At 44.9% G+C, this 23,974-nt stretch overlaps 1 protein-coding gene across 4 annotated transcripts in view; it reads left to right on the top strand.

The window, feature by feature from the left end:
- The window catches only part of FCHSD2 (FCH and double SH3 domains 2), a 375,255-nt gene that overhangs the window by 244,108 nt on the left and 107,173 nt on the right, over nt 1–23,974 (top strand). For all 4 annotated transcript variants that reach the window (XM_073612907.1, XM_073612906.1, XM_073612905.1 and 1 more), the window contains 3 exons: nt 79–212; nt 13,578–13,632; nt 23,154–23,282. In XM_073612907.1, coding sequence (XP_073469008.1) covers nt 79–212; nt 13,578–13,632; nt 23,154–23,282 — 318 coding nt within the window. The remainder of the gene's footprint in view (nt 1–78; nt 213–13,577; nt 13,633–23,153; nt 23,283–23,974) is intronic.

Genomic DNA, 23,974 nt, shown 5'->3' with positions numbered 1-23,974 from the left:
TGAAAATTTACAGGGAACTGATAATGTCCTGCGGGGTCAGATGCTAAAACATTCTACGTCCCTCTTTTGTTTCCGCAGTGTGTAGACCAGTTGATGAAGATCCAGATGGAGCTGCAGGAGACAGTGAAGGATTTAGCGAAGGCCAAGAAGAAGTACTTTGAGGCCGAGCAGATGGCACATGCAATGCGGGAGAAAGCCGACATCGATGCCAAGTGAGTTCCCTGTGTCTGATGACATTAGCTGAAGATGCGTCCAGATTCACAATCATTCATGGCAGCGCTTGGCTGTGTCTGACTTGCGGAAGAGAGCTGAGATCATGCTGGTCTCCATCCAGCGAGGTGTGAGTGGAATCACTTGGGACGGAGTGCTGGAACCCATCAGCTCATTAGCTCAGGATCATTTTTCTGCAAGTTTTAGGCTACATGCACACAGCGGGAATTAGTAGATTCTCGCTGCTGGTTCTAAAGGCTTCCTGCACACATGGGGGTTGATTTACTAAAACTGGAGATTGCAAAATCTGGTGCAGCTGTGCATAGAAAGCAACTGGCTTCCTTTTTTTTTTTTTTTTTCAAAGCTTAAAGTGATATTAAAGTCGTGTTATATGTCAATAAATACATTCGTTTTCCCTTTAGTTATACTTTAAGCATGCATGTGTATAAATGCATCCAATTTTGTGCATAGGCATATAATTTCATTCTAGGGGCTAGAATCGAGGAGGTTCTATGCATACGCTTCTACACATGCCATATACACAGGTGTACTGCACCAAAACAAGCATTTTGTTAACTGGATTTTTTGGCCAGCTCCTGGCTAAAAGATCCAGCATAGATGGGGTATTTTATTAGGCCTGGCGTTGTGTTATCCACCCACGTCTGTGCTTGGTCCCAAAAAGGCATGGCCATAGCTTTGTCGTAGGCTGCAATTTGTGATTGAGCAAGCACAGACATGACACCAGCACTGGTGTCTCTCATACCTGTAGCACTGATGTTGACGGAGGGGTGGGGTGGGGGGGGGGGGGTAGAGTAGAATAATTGAGGCTGTGCTACCTGGCAAACCTGAAAGAAATATTTTAGGCTCTGGGAAGAAAGCATCCATTAAAGTGGTTTTTAACCCTCAAGGTTTCACCTTAATGCATTCTACGCATTAGGGTGAAAAACCTTCTGCCCTCCCCAGAGCCCCCCCCCTTTACTTACCTGACCCTGATCGTTCCAGCGACAAGGACGAGCAGAACAACTGCAGCCGCTGTCTCGGGTCCTCATTGGCTGGATTGATAGCAACAGGAGCATTGGCTCCCGCTGCTGTCCATCAAAGCCAGTGACGGGGGGCGGGGCCGAGCCCTGCTGTCTGTGTCAATGGATGCAGCAGCAGGACTCGGGAGCACGCCTGCATGAGTGCCCCCAGGGAATGCAGGTCTCTGTGGGGCCACTCGAGAAGAGGATGAGCCAGGAGCACCGCTGGGAGACCCTAGAATAGGAGGATTGGGTACCCTCTGTGCAAAACCCTTGGGGCCCCTCTGTGCTAAACTAACCTTTACAATCACTTTAAATTACTGCCTGTCAGGTAAACTACTACTAAGCCCTCTTAATCAAGTCAAAAGATGGTCCCCGGAGTTCAGGGTTAAAGGCTGGTTTACACCAGCCGCTGCACTGCAATCCTGCTGAGATCAGTGCAGTAATGAAACGCTGAGCTTGGCAGGTGGCACTATTTCCGTTTTTTTTTTGTTTGTTTTTTTAAACAAACTTTATTGAGATATCGCACAGACGTATAAGCTATATTGCCAAAAGTATCAGGACACCTGTCTTTACACGCACATGAATTTTAATGGCATCCCAGTCTTAGTCTGTAGGGTTCAATATTGAGTTGGCCCACCCTTTGCAGCTATAACAGCTTCAACTCTTCTGGGAAGGCTGTCCACAAGGTTTAGGAGTGTGTCTATGGGAATGTTTGACCATTCTTCCAGAAGCGCATTTGTGAGGTCAGGCTCTAATGTTGGACAAGAAGGTCTGGCTCGCAGTCTCCGCTCGAATTCATCCTAAAAGTGTTCTATCGGGTTGAGGTCAGTACTCTGTGCAGGCCAGTCAAGTTCCTCCACCCCAAACTTGCTCATCCATGTCTTTATGGACCTTGCTTTGTGCACTGGTACAAATCATTTGGTGGAGGGGGGATTATGGTGTGGGGTTGTTTTCCAGGGGTTGGGCTTGGCCCCTTAGTTCCAGTGAAGGGAACTCTTAAGGCGTCACCATACCAAGACATTTTGGACAGTCTCATGCTCTCAACATTGGGGGAACAGTTTGGGGATGACCCCTTCAAGTTCCAACATGACTGAGCACCAGTGCACAAAGCAAGGTCCATAAACATATGGATGAGCGAGTTTCGGGTGGAGGAACTTGACTGGCCTGCACTGAAAAAAAAAAAGAAGAAAAGTACTGCATCGTGTCCGCCGTGAACCGGGCATATACTGTAGGAGACCAGGCATTTTGCCTTGTCTAGTATTTGGTGGGACTGCGCTGGAATAGCCGCCCAATGCAGTCCCCCTGCATTTGGTATGAATTTCCCCCAAGTGTTCTATTAGTAAATTGTGAGCCTCATCTAGTAAATGATTGTTGAATAAAGCCAATATTAAAAGTAAGCTACTTCAATGCCAGATTATTCCAAGTGTGCTAAGTAGAGGCTCAGTGTAATTAATCTTATCAGCATGTGTTTAATGTTTTCCAGTCCAAGTCTCGATTGCAGGAGAGTTAAATAACTCAAAGAAATGAGATCATCACCAGTCGGGTGACAATCTCGTGTCTATAGGGAAAACCTAAAACTGAGCGCCTTCCAATATTGTCAGAAAAAACATCCAGGTCAGGCAAGCATAATGTGTTTGTGGCACCCTCAGCCAGCCATGGCCAACCATTTTACGGAGCATATGCTTGTTTGGATTGGATGCAAAGGTTCGTTCACCCGCTGTTCCTTCACAGATAAGCTGGCGTGTATCCATTCTCCTGGGCCATGCTTGCAGGATTATCCATCGGTCTGCATCGTAATTTGTCAGAGGGTGGTTGCATCATCTGGCTCGCATGTCTGAACACTCGATGTTAACTGCACCAAAGCTACACCTGGCACTGTCAGAACACACTGACCAACTGCTGATCAAGTTACATTTTCTAGCATGTCCCGTCAACAGAAGTCACTTATTTGACAGCTGGTCCCTGCTGGACCTGCTGAATTGCGATCAGTATATGGCCAGCTTTAGGGTGGAAATACACATTCTATGCCTTGCAAGCGATACAGATCCTCCAGCAAGGAAATCAGTGAGCAGCAAAGTTAGTGGCATCACCAAAACTCCTGAAACTAGGCAGAGGCAACAGTGCCTTAGATCTCACATTGCAGCTGTTCAACCCTGAGGTTGTATGTACGGGAATGCCTAGGTACGCTCACATAGGAGGAATTCCAGAGATAAGGTACAGTACAATATTTTGTGCCCATTGCTTGGTATAAACTGTATCTTTAGCCAAAACCTTCTATTTTGAAGTTTTGGATTAAGTAGGGAATGGAGAACACCCTTGATCTTTTGCTTTGTAAGGATGTGAAAGTGAATCGCTTCAAAATGAAGGGAAATCTCTTCCCTAGAATCGGGGTCTCATTTGGAAGATTTCCTCTTTTGTTGTGAAATTAGTATTTTTTTTTTTTTTTGACTTTATGTCCACATGACAGTGGTCATCAGCACTAATAGAGAGGATGGATCTCCTGGTAAAACAGACACAGCAAGTAGTAACTGTCACAGGCAATCAAATTGAACTTTTATCCCATGACTATAGTATAGTGGTCTCCAAACTTCGACCCTTTGCTCGCTATTCATCCCACGGACACCAACGGTGGGGGGCACTATTTCTCCCACGAACACTAGCGGTGGGGCACTACTCCTTCCATGGACACCAAGGGTGGGGCCAATATTCCTCCCACGGACACCAAGGGTGGGGCCACTATTCCTCCCACTTGCACCAAGGTTGGGGGCACTATTCTTCCCACGGACACCAAGGGTGGGGGCACTATTCTTCCCACGGACACCAAGGGTGGGGGCACTATTCTTCCCACGGACACCAAGGGTGGGGGCACTATTCTTCCCACGGACACCAAGGGTGGGGGCACTATTCTTCCCACGGACACCAAGGGTGGGGGCATTATTCTTCCCGCGGACACCAACGGTGGGGGGCACTATTCTTCCCGCGGACACCAACGGTGGGGGCACTACTCTTCCCGCGGACACCAACGGTGGGGGCACTACTCTTCCCGCGCACACCAACGGTGGGGGCACTACTCTTCCCGCGCACACCAACGGTGGGGGCACTACTCTTCCCGCGCACACCAACGGTGGGGGCACTACTCTTCCCGCGCACACCAACGGTGGGGGCACTACTCTTCCCGCGCACACCAACGGTGGGGGCACTACTCTTCCCGCGCACACCAACGGTGGGGGCACTACTCTTCCCGCGCACACCAACGGTGGGGGCACTACTCTTCCCGCGCACACCAACGGTGGGGGCACTACTCTTCCCGCGCACACCAACGGTGGGGGCACTACTCTTCCCGCGCACACCAACGTGGGGGCACTACTCTTCCCGCGCACACCAACGGTGGGGGCACTACTCTTCCCGCGCACACCAACGGTGGGGGCACTACTCTTCCCGCGCACACCAACGGTGGGGGCACTACTCTTCCCGCGCACACCAACGGTGGGGGCACTACTCTTCCCGCGCACACCAACGGTGGGGGCACTACTCTTCCCGCGCACACCAACGGTGGGGGCACTACTCTTCCCGCGCACACCAACGGTGGGGGCACTACTCTTCCCGCGCACACCAACGGTGGGGGCACTACTCTTCCCGCGCACACCAACGGTGGGGGCACTACTCTTCCCGCGCACACCAACGGTGGGGGCACTACTCTTCCCGCGCACACCAACGGTGGGGGCACTACTCTTCCGGCGCACACCAACGGTGGGGGCACTACTCTTCCGGCGGACACCAACGGTGGGGGCACTACTCTTCCGGCGGACACCAACGGTGGGGGCACTACTCTTCCGGCGGACACCAACGGTGGGGGCACTATTCTTCCCGCGCACACCAACGGTGGGGGCACTATTCTTCCCGCGCACACCAACGGTGGGGGCACTATTCTTCCCGCGCACACCAACGGTGGGGGCACTACTCTTCCCGCGGACACCAACGGTGGGGGCACTACTCTTCCCGCGGACACCAACGGTGGGGGCACTACTCTTCCCGCGGACACCAACGGTGGGGGCACTACTCTTCCCGCGCACACCAACGGTGGGGGCACTACTCTTCCCGCGCACACCAACGGTGGGGGCACTACTCTTCCCGCGGACACCAACGGTGGGGGCAATACTCTTCCCGCGGACACCAACGGTGGGGGCATGGTTACCAATGCCAGGGCATTTTCTACTCTTACTGGCCACAGTCCGAACCCTCTGATGTCTGAAGAATAATAAACTGTCCCTTTGTTTAGAAAGTTTGGAGACCCCTGCTATAATACATTGAAACTTGGGAGCTGTGAATTATGCTTTGACTATGGTCATTATAAGCCAGCTATCTGCTCAATCAGTCGCTGTATATGAAAAATGTAGAACTACGGGTGTCTCATTCTTTTCCAATGCCCTTTACAATAATAATCGTACATTCCTGAAAACACACATAATAGTTTCCTGTCCTCATTTGTAGGCTTTAGTCTGCTTCCTAGGGGGAAAAAATGATGTTATCACTTTCTACATATATATCCTGTGATGCTAACTTCTTTGTGGTCAGGAAAGTGTTACTGAATGTGGATGCCGTAGATCCCTATCTGTAGGGTAGAGTTATGGTGGTTTTTAAAGTTTGGGCATACCTTCAATTACCACGGAGCAAGAATTCATCCCTATCTCGGATCAGCACAGCCGCACTGAGACAAAGGCCTTGTTTCCTGTAATAGAATCTGATTCTCACACCAGGCCATGTAGAATCCACAAGCTTTGCGCGTCTCGTCTCAAATCTCCATTGTTATCTGGAGAGGAAACAGATTCTACTCCTGTGTGCCAGAAAAGGCTCAGCCTTAACCAAAGTCAGTAGGGCCATGTCCATAGTACCCATCCTATATACCCTCCACAAGTGGTAGTTTGATAGCCCCTTAAGAATGCTATTGGTGTATTTGGCAAAGCTGTTCAACTGGTGAACCGAGGAACTGCCACAGAAAACTCAGAATTGTATATGAAAATAATATTTAAGTCTGAAGATCAAAGCACCACACTGAAATGTTCAAAGAGTCCAAAATAAGGTTTTATTCCCAATGTACTGTATAATAGTTGTTATAGTCAACACGTTTCGGGACCTCGCACCATCTACTTCATCAGGGCTGAACTCCAAGCTGACCCAAATGATCTGTCCCTCACGAGCGTGAGGTCACTGGATGTGTGGTATAAACTTTATGTAGCTGAGGCTATATACAGCACACCACACTGTGTTCTGGGTGCAAGCCGAGATTTCCAGTCTCATACTCGGAACACATATCTGAGCGGCGTCCAGCCAATTATAGAAAGCGATGTATTCTATCAATTAATACAAAGCTTCCTCTGATTAGCGTTAGAGGTTGTGACATCATCAGCCTGCCTCTCTGACTCAGCAAATCAGAGGAAGCTTTGTATTCATTGCTAGAATACAACCCTTTTCATTGATTGGCTGAGCGCCGCTCAGACTCAATTGTGTTCCAGGTATGAGACAGGAAGGTCTCGGCTCGCTGAACACAGTGCTGTATGGAGCCTCAGCTACATACAGTTTATACAGCACATCCACAGCCTCACGTGTTAGTGAGGCACATAGTTTGTGTGGGCCAACTTGGCCCACACAAACTATGGAAAGTGTAACAAAAGTTTGAGTTCAGCTTTAAAGTATATGGAATGACAACACTCAGCAGCTGGTGTAAACAGCAACCAGCTGCCATGTTGTTTTTTTACACCTTCTGCTCAACGTTACCGAGTTCTCTCAAGGCAGAATCTAAATAACAGTTTTGAGGCCATGCCACCGTGTTCAATATGATGTCCAGAGCACCTTACCCCCTCTTATGTCAGATGTCAAAAGTCCTACACCCTCCCTTATATCACAGTGCACCCCACCTTAACTTGTGCTGCTGCTGGGAAGAAGCTGGGGGTGGAGCTGGGAAGCAGAAAGTGCAGTGTCTGGAGGAGGTCTAGAGGAGAACTGAAGTCAGCTGCCAGAGTCTGCTGAATGCTGAGACTAGGGGTGGGGGGGTGGAGATGATGGGTTGCTGCAGCTGAACAGAGAGGTACAGGATCTAAAGGGGGGGTTCTGTCGTCCTCTTTGCTAACAACTTCTAAGACGATGGAGGAGCAGAGAGGAGCCCCTTCACGGCTGCACAAGGGGGTTCCGCAGCTGCAGGAGAGGTGCGAGGGCCACAGGAAATTCGGCCAATGGTCCTTGTGTTTGACACATGTGCTCTATAGTATTTGAAAAATTACTTGTGCCAATTTCTGCAACACAATTGTTGGGGCAAAGGGATCAGGAAGGAAGGGTTATCCTGATAAAGTGATTTATGCAAGAACCACTGGAAATCGAAATTGACTTCCAGTAATTTACAGGGTGGATGTCAATCTTTATAGGCATGGCGCCAGACTTTGCAGGATTTACTCTGACTCGAGGCCCTACCAAAGGCGTTCCAAGAGCGAGCGCTAGTAAGTTTTATTACTTATCACACCTGAAAGTGCTATATTTTCATGCCGATTAATGCTATCCCAACTGTACGAACAACGAAAATGTTGTGCAATAAAAGCATTGACATCTGTTTATAATATAATAAATTATTGGCACCGCTGAACCCTGGACTCCCAGGAGAATGGTGTAGGGAGAACTTAAAGCCCCAAATATGAGATTTACATATCATTAGTGATGAGGCCAGCTTTGACCACTTATGACCTGTGCAATGACACAAGGTTGCATATGGTGGAAATTTGCACCCACAGCTGACTCTTTACGTCTATTATCCAGTTTTTAAAATTGCATCCCTTCCCAGACAGACAGCTGTATACAGTTATGCTCATAAGTTTACATACCCTGGCAGAATTTATGATTTCTTGGCCATTTTTCAGAGAATATGAATGATAACAAAAACTTTTCTTTCACTCATGGTTAGTGTTTGGCTGAAGCCATTTATTATCAATCAACTGTGTTTATTCTTTTTAAATCATAATGGCAACAGAAACTACCCAAATGACCCTGATCAAAAGTTTACATACCCCAGTTCTTAATACCGTGTATTGCCCCCTTTAACATCAATGACAGCTTGAAGTCTTTTGTGGATGAGGCTCTTTATCTTCTCAGGTGGTAAAGCTGCCCATTCTTCTTGCAAAAAGCCTCCAGTTCCTGTAAATTCTTGGGCTGTCTTGCATGAACTGCATGTTTGAGATCTCCCCAGAGTGGCTCAATGATATTGAGGTCAGGAGACTGAGATGACCACTCCAGAACCTTCACTTTATTCTGCTGTAGCCAATGACAGGTCGACTTGGCCTTGTGTTTTGGATCATTGTCATGTTGGAATGTCCAAGTACGTCCCATGCGCAGCTTCCTGGCTGATGAATGCAAATGTTCCTCCAGTATTTTTTGATAACATACTGCATTTATCTTGCCATCAATTTTGACCAAATTTCCTGTGCCTTTGTAGCTCACACATCCCCAAAACATCAGCGATCCACCTCTATATAGGAATGGTGTACCTTTCATCATAGGCCTTGTTGACTCATCTCCAAATGTAGTATTTATGGTTTTGGCCAAAAAGTGAAACTTTGGTCTCCTCACTCCAAATGACTTTGTGCCAGGTGGTTTGAGGCTTGTCTCTGTGCTGTTTGGTGTATTGTAAGCGGGAATTTGCGTAGTAATGACTTTCTCCTGGCGGCTCGACCATGCAGCCCATCTTTCTTCAAGTGCCTCCTTATTGTGCATCTTGAACCAGCCACACCACATGTTTTCGGAGAGTCCTGTATTTCACCTGAAGTTATTTGTGGGTTTTTCTTTGCATCCCGAACAATTTTCCTGGCGGTTGTGGCTGAAATTTTAGTTGGTCTACCTGACCGTGGTTGGGTTTCAACAGAACTCCTCGTTTTCCACTTCTTGATTAGAGTTTGAACACTGCTGATTGGCATTCTCAATTCCTTGGATATCTTTTTATATCCCTTTCCTGTTCTATACAGTTCAACTACCTTTTCCTGCAGATCCTTTGACAATTCTTTTGCTTTCCCCATGACTCAGAATCCAGAAACGTCAGTGCAGCACTGGATGAAAGATGCAAGGGTCTGTCAGGAGTCCAGAAACTCATTGACCTTTTATACACACACACTAATTACAAGCAAACAGATCACAGGTGAGGATGGTTCCCTTAAATAGCCATTCAAACCACTTTGTGTCAACTTGTGTGCATGTTATCAGGCCAAAATCACCAGGGTATGTAAACTTTTGATCAGGGTCATTTGGGTAGTTTTTGTTGCCATTATGATTTAAAAAGAGTAAACGCAGTTGATTGTTGATAATAAATGGCTTCAGCCAAACACTAACCATGAGTGAAAGAAATGTTTTTGTGTTATCATTCATATTCTCTGAAAAATGGCCAAGAAATCATAAATTCTGCCAGGGTGTGTAAACTTTTGAGCACAACTGTATATAGAGTGTGCAGTGAGCCAGACTGGAGTCGAGGAATTGTGTATATGAAATGAAGCCATTGCAAGCATTAGGGGCCCATTTACATTTGCGCGGTGTGAGTAATTATGTCTTATGTCACGTGTGCATGAAGGCAGCTCATTTAAATCAATGGGCTGCCAACACGTCAAAATGGCCCAACAATTGGGCATGCTGTAATGCATGTGCTTCGCCTTGTGTATTGGGGTGGCATTCAAAATTATTAGCACAGCAATGCGTGAAATGTGCTTATGCATGTGTTGGTGTATCCCAACGCCATGCATAGATTAAAATGGACCATAAAGAGAACCAAAACAGAGATTTGTGGAGGCTGCCGGTAATGGTCAGCGCCTAAACATGCTATTCGCCGGTCTGTCTCTGACTATGCCAGCCGACATAGTTGTCTGAGCATAGGTTTGCTGTCAGTATGCTCTCTGGGTGAACCCACACTGGATTAGCAACGCCTGTGTAAAAGGACGCGGGATTATCTCAGATTTGGCCATGTGCATTCTGGTTACACTGGCAGAGCATCTGCTGTGGAAATAGAATGTGTTCCGGAGATTGAGGATTGTATTATGGAACGTTGGCTAATCAGAGGATTTGTAGAATAAAAATGTAGAGGTGCCTTGATCTTGTTGCATCTCCTCCTAAGTATAGTACATTGTGACGGGGACATTCTTAATGCCTATGCAGGATGAAAGTGTAATATGTTTTTTTTTTTTTTTTTTTTTTGGAGTTTAATCACCTTTCAAGCTGTCAATCGAAGCTAAGAACAGAGTGAAAAGGAGTGCACAGTCTGTCCAATGCTTTATTAGATATACTGTACTTGTAAAGGAGATCTGCTTGATGTGAATCTTATCATCGTGTGAATGCTTTAAAAAAAAAAAAAATCTTGTTCAAATGTATGACTTGTAATTTTGTATGTACATAGTAAAATCCATATTTGCACCTTACATAGGCTGTGCTTCCTGCTATGCAGTTGTTGCACTTTACTGTTCCTTTTCACAGTACAGGTGGACTGACGCAATAAATGCAATGTACGCCTTATGTGTATATCAGCATTTCTTAAGCAGAGAGACAGAAGGATTGTAAGGACTAAAGGTACTCTCCCCTTTGAGCATCCTTTCTCAACCTTTTTACCCCAGAGGAACTAAAATACTTTTCAGGTCTCAGGAAACCCCTGCTAGAAGAATGGGTGGAAAATGCCTCTTTTACATTGGTGATCAGTGGGAAGAATGCTCCTTATATTGGTGATCAGTGGGAAGAATGTTCCTTACATTGGTGATCAGTGGGAAGAATGTTCCTTACATTGGTGATCAGTGGGAAGAATGCTCCTTACATTGGGGATCAGTGGGAATAATGTTCCTTACATTGGGGATCAGTGGGAAGAATGTTCCTTACATTGGGGATCAGTGGGAAGAATGCTCCTTATATTGGTGATCAGTGGGAAGAATGCTCCTTATATTGGTGATCAGTGGGAAGAATGCTCCTTACATTGGGGATCAGTGGGAAGAATGCTCCTTACATTGGGGATCAGTGGGAAGAATGCTCCTTATATTGGTGATCAGTGGGAAGAATGCTCCTTATATTGGTGATCAGTGAGAAGAATGCTCCTTACATTGGTGATCAGTGGGAAGAATGTTCCTTACATTGGTGGTCAGTGGGAAGAATGCTCCTTACATTGGTGATCAGTGGGAAGAATGTCCCTTACATTGGTGATCAGTGGGAAGAATGCTCCTTACATTGGTGATCAGTGAGAAGAATGTTCCTTACATTGGTGATCAGTGGGAAGAATGTCCCTTACATTGGTGATCAGTGGGAAGAATGTTCCTTACATTGGTGATCAGTTAGAAGAATGTTCCTTACATTGGTGATCAGTGGGAAGAATGCTCCTTACATTGGTGATCAGTGGGAAGAATGTTCCTTACATTGGTGGTCAGTGGGAAGAATGCTCCTTACATTGGTGGTCAGTGGGAAGAATGTCCCTTACATTGGTGATCGGTGGGGAAATTATTAGTGTTTACATTCAATTTTTAATTGACAAAATTCACTCTTTTTGACCACTTTACCAGGACAGACGGTGATATGAATACAAAAATCATTCAGTTGTATAGGAGATGAGGGAAATCTTCCAATGTGGACACCTTAACAGTAAAAACAAACCTAACAGGGCAGTAGAGTTGGCTAGTGGTTAACACTTCAGCACTAGTGTCCTTGGTTCAACTCCCAGCCAGGACACTGCATGTTCTCCCTGGACTTATCGTTTCCTCCCACACTCCAAAGACATGCTGGTAGGTTAAAGTAGAATTATAGGCAAAACTTTTTTTTTTTTTTTTCAACTTTCCATCTATTAAATCTTCTGCCCTTGTTGTTTTAACTTTGGATAGTAAAACTTTTTTTTTCTACCAGTAAATACCTTATACAGCCCACTTCCTGTTTCTTGTCTGGTAAAAAGCCTAGGCTTATGACCTCGTGCACAGCCCCCCCTCTAACTCTCGTGAGAGTTTGCCAGGAAGGGAGGGGGGATAAGTCATAATAGGGCCAATGAAAGCTGCAGAGCTGGAGGTGTGCCTCTGTGTAAATCCAGGAAGTCAACAGGCAGCAGCTTCAGCTGCCCACAGTTAAAATGGCTGCAGCCAGACTTGGTGGAGGGAGATTTCTGCAGCATATTTGGCAAGTACAGAATCACAGTATATATAAAATAATATGCAAAGTGGTTTGAGGGAAGCTTCAGAATGGCAAAGATGTTTTTATTACAATCTATGTGAGTAAACTACAGTTCATCTTTAAGGGAAGGTTATTACCATCTGTGTCCCATTGTGGAGATTTCTCTTCACTTCCAGTCCCATAGCCAAACAGGAAGTGACAGGAAATTCCAGGTCACCAGACATAGGGGGTTATTTACAAAAGGCAAATCCACTTTGCACTACAAGTGCAAACTACAAGTGCAAAGTGCACTTAAAATTGCACTGAAAGTGCACTTGGAAGTGCAGTTGCTATAAATCTATGGAGTAGATCTGAAATGAGGGGAAGCTCTGCTGGTTTTATTATCCAATCACGTGCAAGCTAAAATGCTGTTTTTTTATTTTCCTTGCATATCCCCCTCGGATCTGCAGCGACTTTACTTCCAAGTGCACTTTCAGTGCAATTTCAAGTGCACTTTGCACTTGTAGTGCAAAGTGGATTTGCCTTTAGTAAATAACCCCCATAGTGTCCCCATTGGAAGATTTTCCCTCTTATTACTTTTCTGGGGACAACCCAAAATTTGGGATTTATTTTTTTTACTTTCAATGATAATCGTAAACAGGACAAATAGAGAGGGTGTATATCGCTAACGGGGACCCACGCATCGATAGAAACTGGCAAGCATTCTAATCCCTCTATCCAACTAAAAAAAAAAAAGTTTTGCCTTTAGTTATAGGCAATTTAGATGGCTCCAGTTTAAATTGAGCCTAGTATGTGTCTGCATGTATGTATGCATGTGAGATTGTGACCTTAGATTGTAAGCTCTTTGATGGTAGGGACTGACGTGAATGTACAAGCACTGTGTAAATTGTCAGTAGTATATAAAAGCCTGTAGTAAAAGAACCCTTCCCTACTTTATTTATTTTTTTTTTTTTTTAACTTAAATCAAAGATTTTGTTACTGAAGCACTTTACCCGCTGTGACATATCCCTGGGATTCTGTTTAGTACCCAAAGTATGGTTCTGGAGTCTCTCTGCTTTATCAGATCTGCTGTAGGTGCGTCTGGCGTGTCCGCTGTGATTTTTGTTTTTTCTCTCTTTGATCCATGACTTCACACTTTGCATCCTGCTGAACCTTTCATGGTGTGTTTTTTTTTTTTTTTTTCCCTCTTTACAGATCCAAACTTAGTTTGTTCCAATCAAGAATAAGTTTACAGAAGGCCAACGTGAAGGTAATTGTCTGTAGATGTTGAATTTACTGAAGTGCTTCTTTTTTTTCTTTTTTTTTTTTACCCCCTGCAAAATCCATGTGGTTGCCTAATATGAGGTTTCCTACGGTAAGTAATACCAATATTTTTCATCACGTTACGGTACCGGTCCAATTCCAGATTTCATTTTTCATCTCTCATTTTCTGGGGCAAGCTTGATTCTGATTGGGTGACTGTGAGACCTTATAGTCAGTTCCGGTAAAACACATTGGGGGATATTTACCAATCTTGTCGCAAAGCATTGCTATACAGGAGCAGTGAGATGCATTGTGAAACAGTTTTTGTTTTTTTTTACAAGAACTGCAGTGAATCAAAGGCTGAATACTGATGGTGTCATTTGTAGATAAAACTTTATTTAGCTATAGACAGCCAGCAGCAGATCCCTGCCAAGGAACCTCGACTCGCGCGTCTCACCCCAAAGGGTTTAAAATGGAAGTAAACCCATCAATTTAAAGGTTTCATAAAAAAGTTAAATTCCCGGCATGTGCCAGAAATTTAACTACTACATTGGTTGTGCTCTCAACCAAACTGTCAAATCATCCAATGGCTGGTGTCATAACGGATCACATGTGCAGCATCATGGCAGTTGAAGATTAAACAGAAGCCAACATGGCAGCTTCCTAGGCAGAAAACGATAGGAGGGTTTACTTCCGCTTTATTGTGGAACGTCTCCTAAAAGGGGTTGTTCTGCTTTTCCTCTTCTTTACACCCTTCTTGATGCAACGTGTCCCAGGAGACTGCAGGTTTCGCGCATGCACAGTGGAGGGCCGGCTGTGAAGCTGTAGTAAGCAAGATGCAATGCTAGGCTGCTGCAAGCAAAGCCAACAGAATCTTGGCATGCATTAAAAAGGGGATTAACACCAGAGATAAAGCGATATTTCTCCCGCTCTACAAGACTCTGGTCTGGCCTCACCTAGAGTATGCTCTCCAGTTCTGGGCACCAATCCTCAGGAAGGATGTACTGGAAATGGAGAGGGTCCAGAGAAGGGCAACAGAACAAATAAAGGGACTGGAGGACCTTAGTTATGGGGAAAGGTTATGAGCATTGAACTTGTTCTCTCTGGAGAAGAAACGCTTGAGAGGGGATATGATTTCAATATACAAATACCGTACTGGTGAGCCCACAATAGGGATAAAACTTTTCCATGAAAGGGAATTTAAAAAGACACGTGGCCACTCACTAAAATTAGAATAGAAGCGGTTTGACCTTAAACTGCGTGGAGGGTTTTTTACTGTAAGAGCGGTAAGGATGTGGAATTGTCTTCCACAAGCAGTGGTTTCAATGGGGGGGCATCGATAATTTCAAAAAACTTTTAGATGGGCGCCTAAACGACCACAATATACAGGGATATATACCATGTACTATTAACATAAAGGCACACACACAGGTTAGACTTGTGTCTTTTTTTTTCAACCTCACCAACTATGTACTGTAAATATGGCGGTACCAGGGACCCGAAGACTGCCTGGATGATGACCACACTGGGTCCTTGGACTGGTAAGTCAGTGTTTATTAAAATTCAGCAGCTACAGTATTGGTGACTACTGACTTTTAATTTTTGTGCACATGAATTGTACTTTTTTATATTCATAGAGATAGAAGTGACTGAGGGGGGGGGTCCAATTATATACACCAATTAGGTAAAAAACGACGACATAGACAAGCTTTCGATTTTCTTAAAGGGGCATGAATCATCATGCTCCAACCAACCACCTATAACTCTTTCATACTAGTTAAAAGACCAACAGCGTTTAGGTAGTATAAGAGAGTTTTAGGTGAGTGGTGGGGATGTGATGATATTACAACACGCATGCCCCTTTAAGAATATCCAAGGCCTGTCTGTGTTAGTTTTTATTGATTGGTTTGTATAATGGGCACCCCCCTTGCCCTATGATTAAGCCAGTCAAGATTAAATGATTTAGAGGGGCAGTTCCCAGGCGGGGACTTGCTGCTGTCTATGGCTGAATAAAGTTTTATCTACAAATAATGTAGATCTAGGTGTGCGGCCTTCAATTCATTGTGGTCATGGTACTAGCAGGGAGGACAGGCTCCTTGGCTGGCACCTGGCATTTCCGTGGAGAACAAGGATGTCTAATGTCTTGGAGCAGTGCTATTCACCTTGGATTGACCTAACAGATTTATTACAAGATTACAGCCAAAGTGAGTTATATATATCCCCCCCCCCTTTTTCTTGCTAAATGAAACCTGACCCTGACCACATATTGATTATACAGATGTTTGAAGTGGAAATCTGTCTTTGAACTTTTGCAGACTATCGCACTCAGCTGCCCAGGAATACAGAAACACAAGTCTGTAAATCTGTTGCAGAGCCTTTGCTGTTAGAGATGCAGCCTGATTTGCGAATTCCGTCACTAATTTGTTTGATAAATATCCCCTTTAAATATAGAAGACATTTTTGCACATCCTCTGGTCTTCATACAGTTCAGCTTCTTTGCAGTATTGAAATAATTGCAGATTAATTGATCATTATACATATTACAATCTCTTAAAGGGTAACTCCATTTTCGTGGGGGGAAAAAATAGCAAATAAATAAAAAATAATATAGTGTATACAATTGTGACACAAGTCATATTGTAATTGAATGTTATTAAAAATTACCTTTCCTTTTCGATCTGCAGCCGCTGTAATTTTCTGAGAATGCATTGCAATATGGCTACCTGGAGTTATTCTGTACACAGAGTGTGTACTGACCACTCCCCAGAAACATAATTTACTGCTTGTGTGATTGGCTCACCAATTTTCCCAGAAGTCTGCCTAAGATACAAGTCAGATTTCAGGCATCCCCTGCAACAAAAATGTCATTTTTGGTGAGATATTTCCAATAGGAACATGTCTAAAGGGATGCAGGCCCAGCACCTTTCCTCATTAGTGCCCTGCAGGTGCACACCTGATAGATAATTATGAAACCACTCCCATTAGACCCACTCAGCACTGAGGCTCATACAGGGATTACTTCAGAATAACAAAAGGTAGGAATCTGCAATAAAGGTTGTTATAATCCTTGCAATGTACAGAGATCCCCTAGAGGGGGAATGTTTTTTTTATCTCGACAAAAGTGGAGTTGCTCTTTAAAGTGTCACTAAACCCACATCATAAAAAAAAAAAAAAACTATAAATGGTGTATATTACCTGCTGTTCATACTTGCTCATTACTATGAGATTTGTTTTCTGTATTCTGCAAAAAACCTGGTTGATTTAGCTGCTCTCTATCTCCACCTTCTGTCCATGTCCCCAATTCAGCTAGGAATTTTGCAGCTATGGTGGCAACTCTGCACACGCTCAGTTTTCAGTGAGTTTCTATACTGAGCATTTCTTCCCTATCACATATGAGCAGCCCATGTGACTATAAAGTCACACATGTGGGTGTATACACAGTGGTAAATGACAGGCCAGTCCCTCCTCCCTCCTCCATGTCCACTAACCAGCTAAACACAATGGATGCAGGATATTACATGTAGATTAATGGAGGCTTCACCTCCCTCCTATTCTAAGACACATGGGCTGAAGGGGCAAGACGCAGCCTGTGACTGGCAGAAATCTGCCCACACTATGTCATTGCCAAAAAAATTTAATTTCATATAATATATTGTATGTATGACAATTTAAAACAGTTTATTATTGTTATTATTTTTACTGTGTATTCCAAAGGCTGTTTTTTATTTAATTTTTTTTTTTATCATGTGACCAGCTGCAGAGGACTAGAAGCTCCTCCTGCTTATGTTTCCCTGCAGGCAGGTTGGGAGAGATCTGGGTCATGTGACAGCTGTATATTGATTAGGAAAAAGGTACTTAGATGTTGTTGGTTGTTGTTGGTTTTTTTTTTTTTTTTTAAATTAAAATAATTACAGAACCATCATCCATATACAGAAATAGAAGGGACGATATAAATTAAACAGTGTGTTTTACTATCACTTTAACTCAACTTATACAGCTTCAGATAGATTTGGTAACAATTTACCAATCTTCGGTTTTCCTGTACTAGCATATTAGACTCTCTGTAATGTTGGGGAAAATGATATGCTGTGAAGGATGTGGGTAAGAAAGGTGAGCATGGCCCTTGTCACATTTTTAGGTTATTTTGGGGAGGGAGATATTGAACTCCTCTTCTGTACGGCGGCCCCTTGCTGCATTGCTATGGAAACAGTGAAAGAACACAGGAGCATGGGGATAGAATCAGCCTTAAAATGCTTCTAAACGTTATTTTTTAAAAAAACAGCGTCTCAATGGAATATTCTCTTCACCGCCTTTCCAGAAGCTGCAACAGAAAGAAAGCTAAAATCTCTCTTCTTTCTCACTCCAAAGCAAAGGTAGAGAAAGAAGATTGGCTCTGGGTACACTTTCAGAATGCTTGCACACGGACCGGCTAAGCCCATTCAGTTTACCTGCTGGCGTATTTCCTCTGCCCAGGCAGCGTACAGCTTGTCATTGATGTGGATGCCTGTGGGCTGCTGTTCCTGTGGGCTGCTGTTCCTGTGCACATGGTGGTGCTATCATAAGCATGTGTACAGCATATGGGTGTAAGCAAAACATTTTTTTTAAATGTTCTAATTTTTGCTTTCACCTGTATGCTTTGCTTATGTTTACAATATCATCACCGTATACATGAGTACAGTAGAGCACAGCCATTCATGTCATTGGAAGGGTGTTTGCTGCACCTGGGCTGAGAAAAAACACGGCAGTTGGCTGAACAGGCCTAGTCTTCCCATATCCAAGAGCACTTACATCGGAGTTCAAGCCTGTGTTAAAAAAAATTTAAATCTGCAGCTACAAATACTGCTGACTTTTAATATAAGGGCACTTGCCTGTCCAGGTATCCCGGAATGTCGGCACCCCTAGCCGATTTGTCAGTCAGCTTTGGGTGCAGGCGCTGGCATCCTTACTAAGGGAAACCGGAAATGAAGCCTTGCGACTTCACAGCCTGTTTCCTACTGCGCGTGCGTGAGTCGCGTTGCGCTATCTGAATGGTCCCGCTGTTTTCCAGGACCTGTGTGTCTCCCAGAAGGCAGTGGGGGGGAGGGAGGAGGGGCCAGAAATTCCATGGATCGCCACAATCTTACCCGGAAATGGGAGCGGGTACCTGGTTTTGACAGGTATCCGCTCCCCCCCAAAAAGTGCCAAATGTGGCAGTGGAGGGGGGAGGGTGCAAACAAGTGGAGCTTCCACTTTAAGCTGACTTTGAACCTCAGTTATTGAAGGTGCACAAAAAACTGTTGGGGGGGGGGGGGGGAGTTGGATCCTTAAAGATGAGCTCCAGGCTCTACCCCCCCCTCCAAAAAAGAAAATTCTGTAGCTGCTGACTTTTAATATTGGGGCATTTACCTGTCCAGGCATCCAACGGTGTCCTCACTCAAGCGGATTCTTTGATCGGCTATCGGGGACTGGCACCACCATCCTGACTAAGGGAAACCGGCAGTGAAGCTTTGCGGCTTCACAAGCAGTTTACTACTGTGCATGGGCGAAGCGCGTTGTGCTTTGTGAATGGGCCACAGTCTTCTGGGACCTGTGAAGTGTCCCAGAAGACTGGAGGCGAAGGAGGGGGGCGAACGCCTGGGCTCAGTTTACCGCGGCGAACTGAGCTAGAAGTGGGAGTGGTACCTGTCAAAACCAGGTACTCACTCCCCCCCTCCCCCCCCCCCTCGTAAGGTGCCAAATGTGGCAACAGAGTGGGGGGGGGGCAGACAAGAGGAGCTTCCTCTTTTGGGTGGTGCTCTGCTTTAACTTTCCCCTGTCTCTCTCCTGTGGTACCCGGGCAAGGGTGACATCAGAGAGATCCCATAGGGAGATCTCTGAAAATGTAGGGTACCCCCAAATCTCATGGGAAAGCAATCTTTCATTGGGCTGCAGCATCTTCTCACAAGATTTGGGCTGCTCGTCATTTTTCTACATCTCTCAGCAGGAGCATTACAACACCCCCCTGCACTAAAGTTGGGGAAACGTTTGTATTTAGCTGTCTTTCCCACCACAGGTTCTTTTTTGTGCCGTGTTGGAGGAAGGGGGCTACACTGAATAATTGCCTGAACTGCAAGGTCCACGTTAACTATAATAGTTCCATAAAACCTTTAACATTAGAAGGACCAGTACAGAGCTTACCTCCTCCATCACAGCGCGTTTCTACTGGGGCTGCAGCTCTGTTTACACCAGAATCTGCTCTTTTCTCCCCCAGGTGACAGTTATTGGTATTGCAGCACATTTATTTTCCATTGCAGTAAATATCAGCAAGACCGATCGCATGCTACAAACGAGTGTGTTATGTGTAGGTCAATGTTAATGTGTCAATCCTGCTTTCTTCTTTTCTATTTCAACATATTGATTTTTCAAGGAAATATAGAACAACAGACTCATCCACTCAGGGGCTGTGTCAAACTGGCAGGGGAATTCAATAAAATTATAAAGTATTTCTGGCAGTAGTTTTCATAAAAGAGAAGTATGGCCAAAGCTTTTTTGGTCATACTTCTCTCCTGGGTCACAGGAGTGCTTTAAAGCCCCTTTTTGGCTGATGTCACAGAGTCGCTCCTGACTCTAGAGGGATTCCAACAATAATGTCGGGATCCACCCAGATGCCTGATCGGTAGCTGGTGCAGCCTCTCCGCATGAGGCTGTGAGCCTGAAGCAGCACCTCTCACCCCCTGCCCAAGTCCTGCCCAAGTCCTCCAGTGAGTGCTAAAGGGGCACAGAGCCATGACTAACAGTCTCCGCTTCTGAGCAGACTGAGAACTGAGTGATCAGCGATCATGTGATCACTCAGTTCTTGGACTTAGAGCCGGCGGGGGACAGCTGCTGCAGGGAGGTGCGTATGTAGGTTTGTTTTTTGCATTTTAATATTTCTCCTTTAAGAAATACCTGTGCATGATTCAGGCAAGCTTTTGTACCAGTGTCTGTAACAATACTGACACGTACAGCAAATTCAGGTAAATACTTACCGATTCTGCAACGGTATGATGACCCTCATCGGCACCGGCTTCTTTCGGGTGTGGGCTGCAGCCATCTTCATTGGCTAGCGGGGGATGATGTCACTTCTGTGCATGCACTGTGCCGGAATATAAACTGAGCTGCTCCCAGACCCCTGTGATTGGCTGTCACAATGGTCACATGATCGGAAACACTCCTGCTCATGACAAGAGACCGAGAGCTGTCTTATGCCAGCTCACTCACTGTGCTAGGAACAAACAGTGAGTGAGCATGCTCCCAGCAGAGAAGTCTCTGCCATCCATGGACACGTGTGTGCCAGGGTGTTGGTGTTAAAGTCCATATATGCACATAGGTGTTACATGAGTGGCAAGAGGTTAAGAACATTTCTGAGCTGGCATACAGAGGTGTGTCCGTACTTAGAGTGGGGCATGTCTGTGCTGGAAAGCTGCCATTAATGTGACAGCTTCCTGCACTGTGCTGTATCCCTGATCCCATTAACCATGTCAGCCGGGGGACTCCCTATCCAAAAGGTAAATGTAAACAAAGGGGCCAGGGATAGTGGTGATGTCATTACTCAAACATGAAAATGACTTGTCTCTGGGTTGGCTGACTAGTTCTCCATCAGGGTTACTTAAACTTGGATTGACAGCGCATGGCAGTGGGCGGATACAAAAGCCTCTAATGGGGCCGAATAGCGGCTTTGGATCCACCCATTGCTGTGCGGTGTCAGTTGAAAGCAGATCTGATGGGGAACTAGTCTCTCAGCTCCCCATCAGGCTGTGCCTACCCTAGTACAAAGCTCCTCGGTCAGGCGCCATTCATAAATTTGGGTGCAGTGGCCAGGGAGAGAGGGATTGCACTGAGGAAGGATTGACTCAGACAGAACTTTGAAACATTAGTGCAGGTATTTAAAAATAATGCAAAACCTTTGGTACAGCCACAACTCACATTCCCTGGCCTGCATACCATCTTAGCTGTTAAATAATAAGGGCCCATCATGGCAAAGGGGCTGCTTTTCATCTTTTAACCACAAAATACAAGGGGAATTGGCCCAAAATTCTAAGCACTAGTATGAGCTGGCAGAACTCTGATGGAGACAATGTTAGCAAGATCAGATAAAATCAATAAACTAGTCCAAAATGTCCATACCATGGACTTGACTTGAAAGGCAGCTCTGTGAGAAGCAAGAAGCAGCTTTGGGAACAACTGGGGAGGAAACACAAGCGCCAAACTAAGTGTAGCATATATGGTGGTTTATTCCAAATAAGAAGACTGGTAGTCACAAAGGTAAAAACATCAAAGGCATTGAGCACTGGGGTGCAGCAACATCAATGGAGCGGGACATCGAGGTGGCCTGAAGAAGGCCTATACCAGTGCATCACAAACAGGAAGTGACATCATCATATGCCCCCTGTGCATTCCACGGCTCTACGACGCGTCAAAATCCACCAGCGCCATCCTTCTGAGTCTACACACCGCAAAGGCCACCTCAATGTCCCGCTTTGTTGATGTTGCTACACCCCAGTGCTCAATGCCTTTGATATTTTTTTACCTTTTGTGAGTACCAGTCTTCTTACTTGGATTAAACCACCATATCAGCTACACTTAGTTTGGTGCTTGTGTTTGCTCCCAGGTTAGAGTTGCCACCTCATGCCTTTAAACCCAAACACATTAATTACACAGGTTCTGTGGCTGATTGAGGTGGTAATTAAACTCACTTTGTGCCTTATCTGCATTTAATTAGCCTCAGAACCTGTGTAATTCATGTGTGTTCAGGTTTAAAGGGATGAGGTGGCAACCCTATCCCCAGTTTCATCTTTTAACCAAAACCACTTTATCCTCAACTGAAAACTGCAGACTCAAGTTAAAAGTGTGTGCATTGCATGCGGTTGCGGGGTGTTTATTCTCTATTGACTGGAATCTATAGCGTTCGGCGGGCTTGGCGTCTGCTGATCACAACGCGGCGGGCCAACTTTGTTGCGGGCATCATCCCCCATCCAGTGCTTATTGCAGATTAAGGGGGCGGGAGGCTGGTGTCAAAAATCCAGCCCAACCGCAAGTCTAAACAAGGTCTTACGGTCTTGCAAAGGTGGGAACCCTGCTCTCATAGTGTTTGTAGGGTGCTATCCTTGCTAATTTTGTTTTTTACTATATTTTATTTGTATAAGGGTTTACAAGTAATAATTTCTATTATTCTTAGTGTATGCATAGCCAAAAAAATCTTTTGTTTTGGATTGAGAAGGGAAGGGTTACAATCTCCATCGGGTTACTTTTTGCTGTCCTAGTCCCATTTCGGGCCGTCTCTGTCCTGTAGACACAACGGAAGTGAAAGCAAAGTGCCTCTTGCTCTGGTGACAACTTCCATCACATTCTGTCTTAGTGACAGGGGTCATTAGAGGGGGGAGAGACACAGACAGCAATAAAAAAAACTTAACAGGGGTTCCCCACTCCAACCAAAACTAAAAAGGAACATTTTATAGACTCCCTGTACATATATGCTTTAATACCGCATTCCTTTACCCATGCAACTAACTTTTTTTTTCCTCTGTTCAGTTAAAAGCCCGGAGACAAGAGTGTAATGCCAAGGCCACTCATGCCCGCAACGACTATCTCCTCACTCTGGCTGCTGCAAACGCCCATCAGGACCGATACTACCAGACGGACCTATCAAATACCATGAAGGTAAGTCCATTTGGGCTGCGAATCGGTGTGTTTAACCGCTTAAGGACAGAGCTTCTTTCTGAGATTTGTTGTTTACAAGTTAAAAACAGTTTTTTTTTGCTAGAAAATTACTTAGGAACCCCAAACATTATACATTTTTTTTCTAATTCCCTAGAGAATAAAATGGTGATCATTGCAATACTTTCTGTCACACCGTATTTACGCAGTGGTCTTACAAACGCACTTTTTTTGGAAAAAGTACACTTTTTTAAATTAAAAAATAAGACAAAAGTAAAGTTAGTCCAATTTTTTTTTTTATATTGTGAAAGATAATGTTACGACGAGTAAATTGATACCCAACATGTCACGCTTCAAAATTGCGCCTGCTCGTGGAATGGCGACAAACGTTTACCCTTAAAAATCTGCATAGGCGACGTTTAAAAATTTCTACAGGTTGCATGTTTTGAGTTACAGAGGAGGTCTAGGGCTAGAATTATTGCTCTCGCCTTACCAATCGCGGCGATACCTCACATGTGTGGTTTGAACACAGTTTTCATATGCGGGCGCTACTCACGTATGTGTTGCTTCTGCACGCGAGCTCGGCGGGACGGGGCACGATTAAACTTTTTTTTTAATTATTATTATTTATTTTACCTTTTTATTTTATATTTTTACACCGTTCTTTTAAAAAAAAAAAAATTGTGTCACTTTTA

The sequence above is a fragment of the Aquarana catesbeiana genome, linkage group LG02 (assembly GCF_042186555.1).
Source record: "Aquarana catesbeiana isolate 2022-GZ linkage group LG02, ASM4218655v1, whole genome shotgun sequence".
In the NCBI taxonomy this organism is placed as follows: domain Eukaryota; kingdom Metazoa; phylum Chordata; class Amphibia; order Anura; family Ranidae; genus Aquarana; species Aquarana catesbeiana.
Note: the sequence above shows the minus strand (reverse complement) of the source record. Positions and strands in the feature narration are given on the sequence as shown.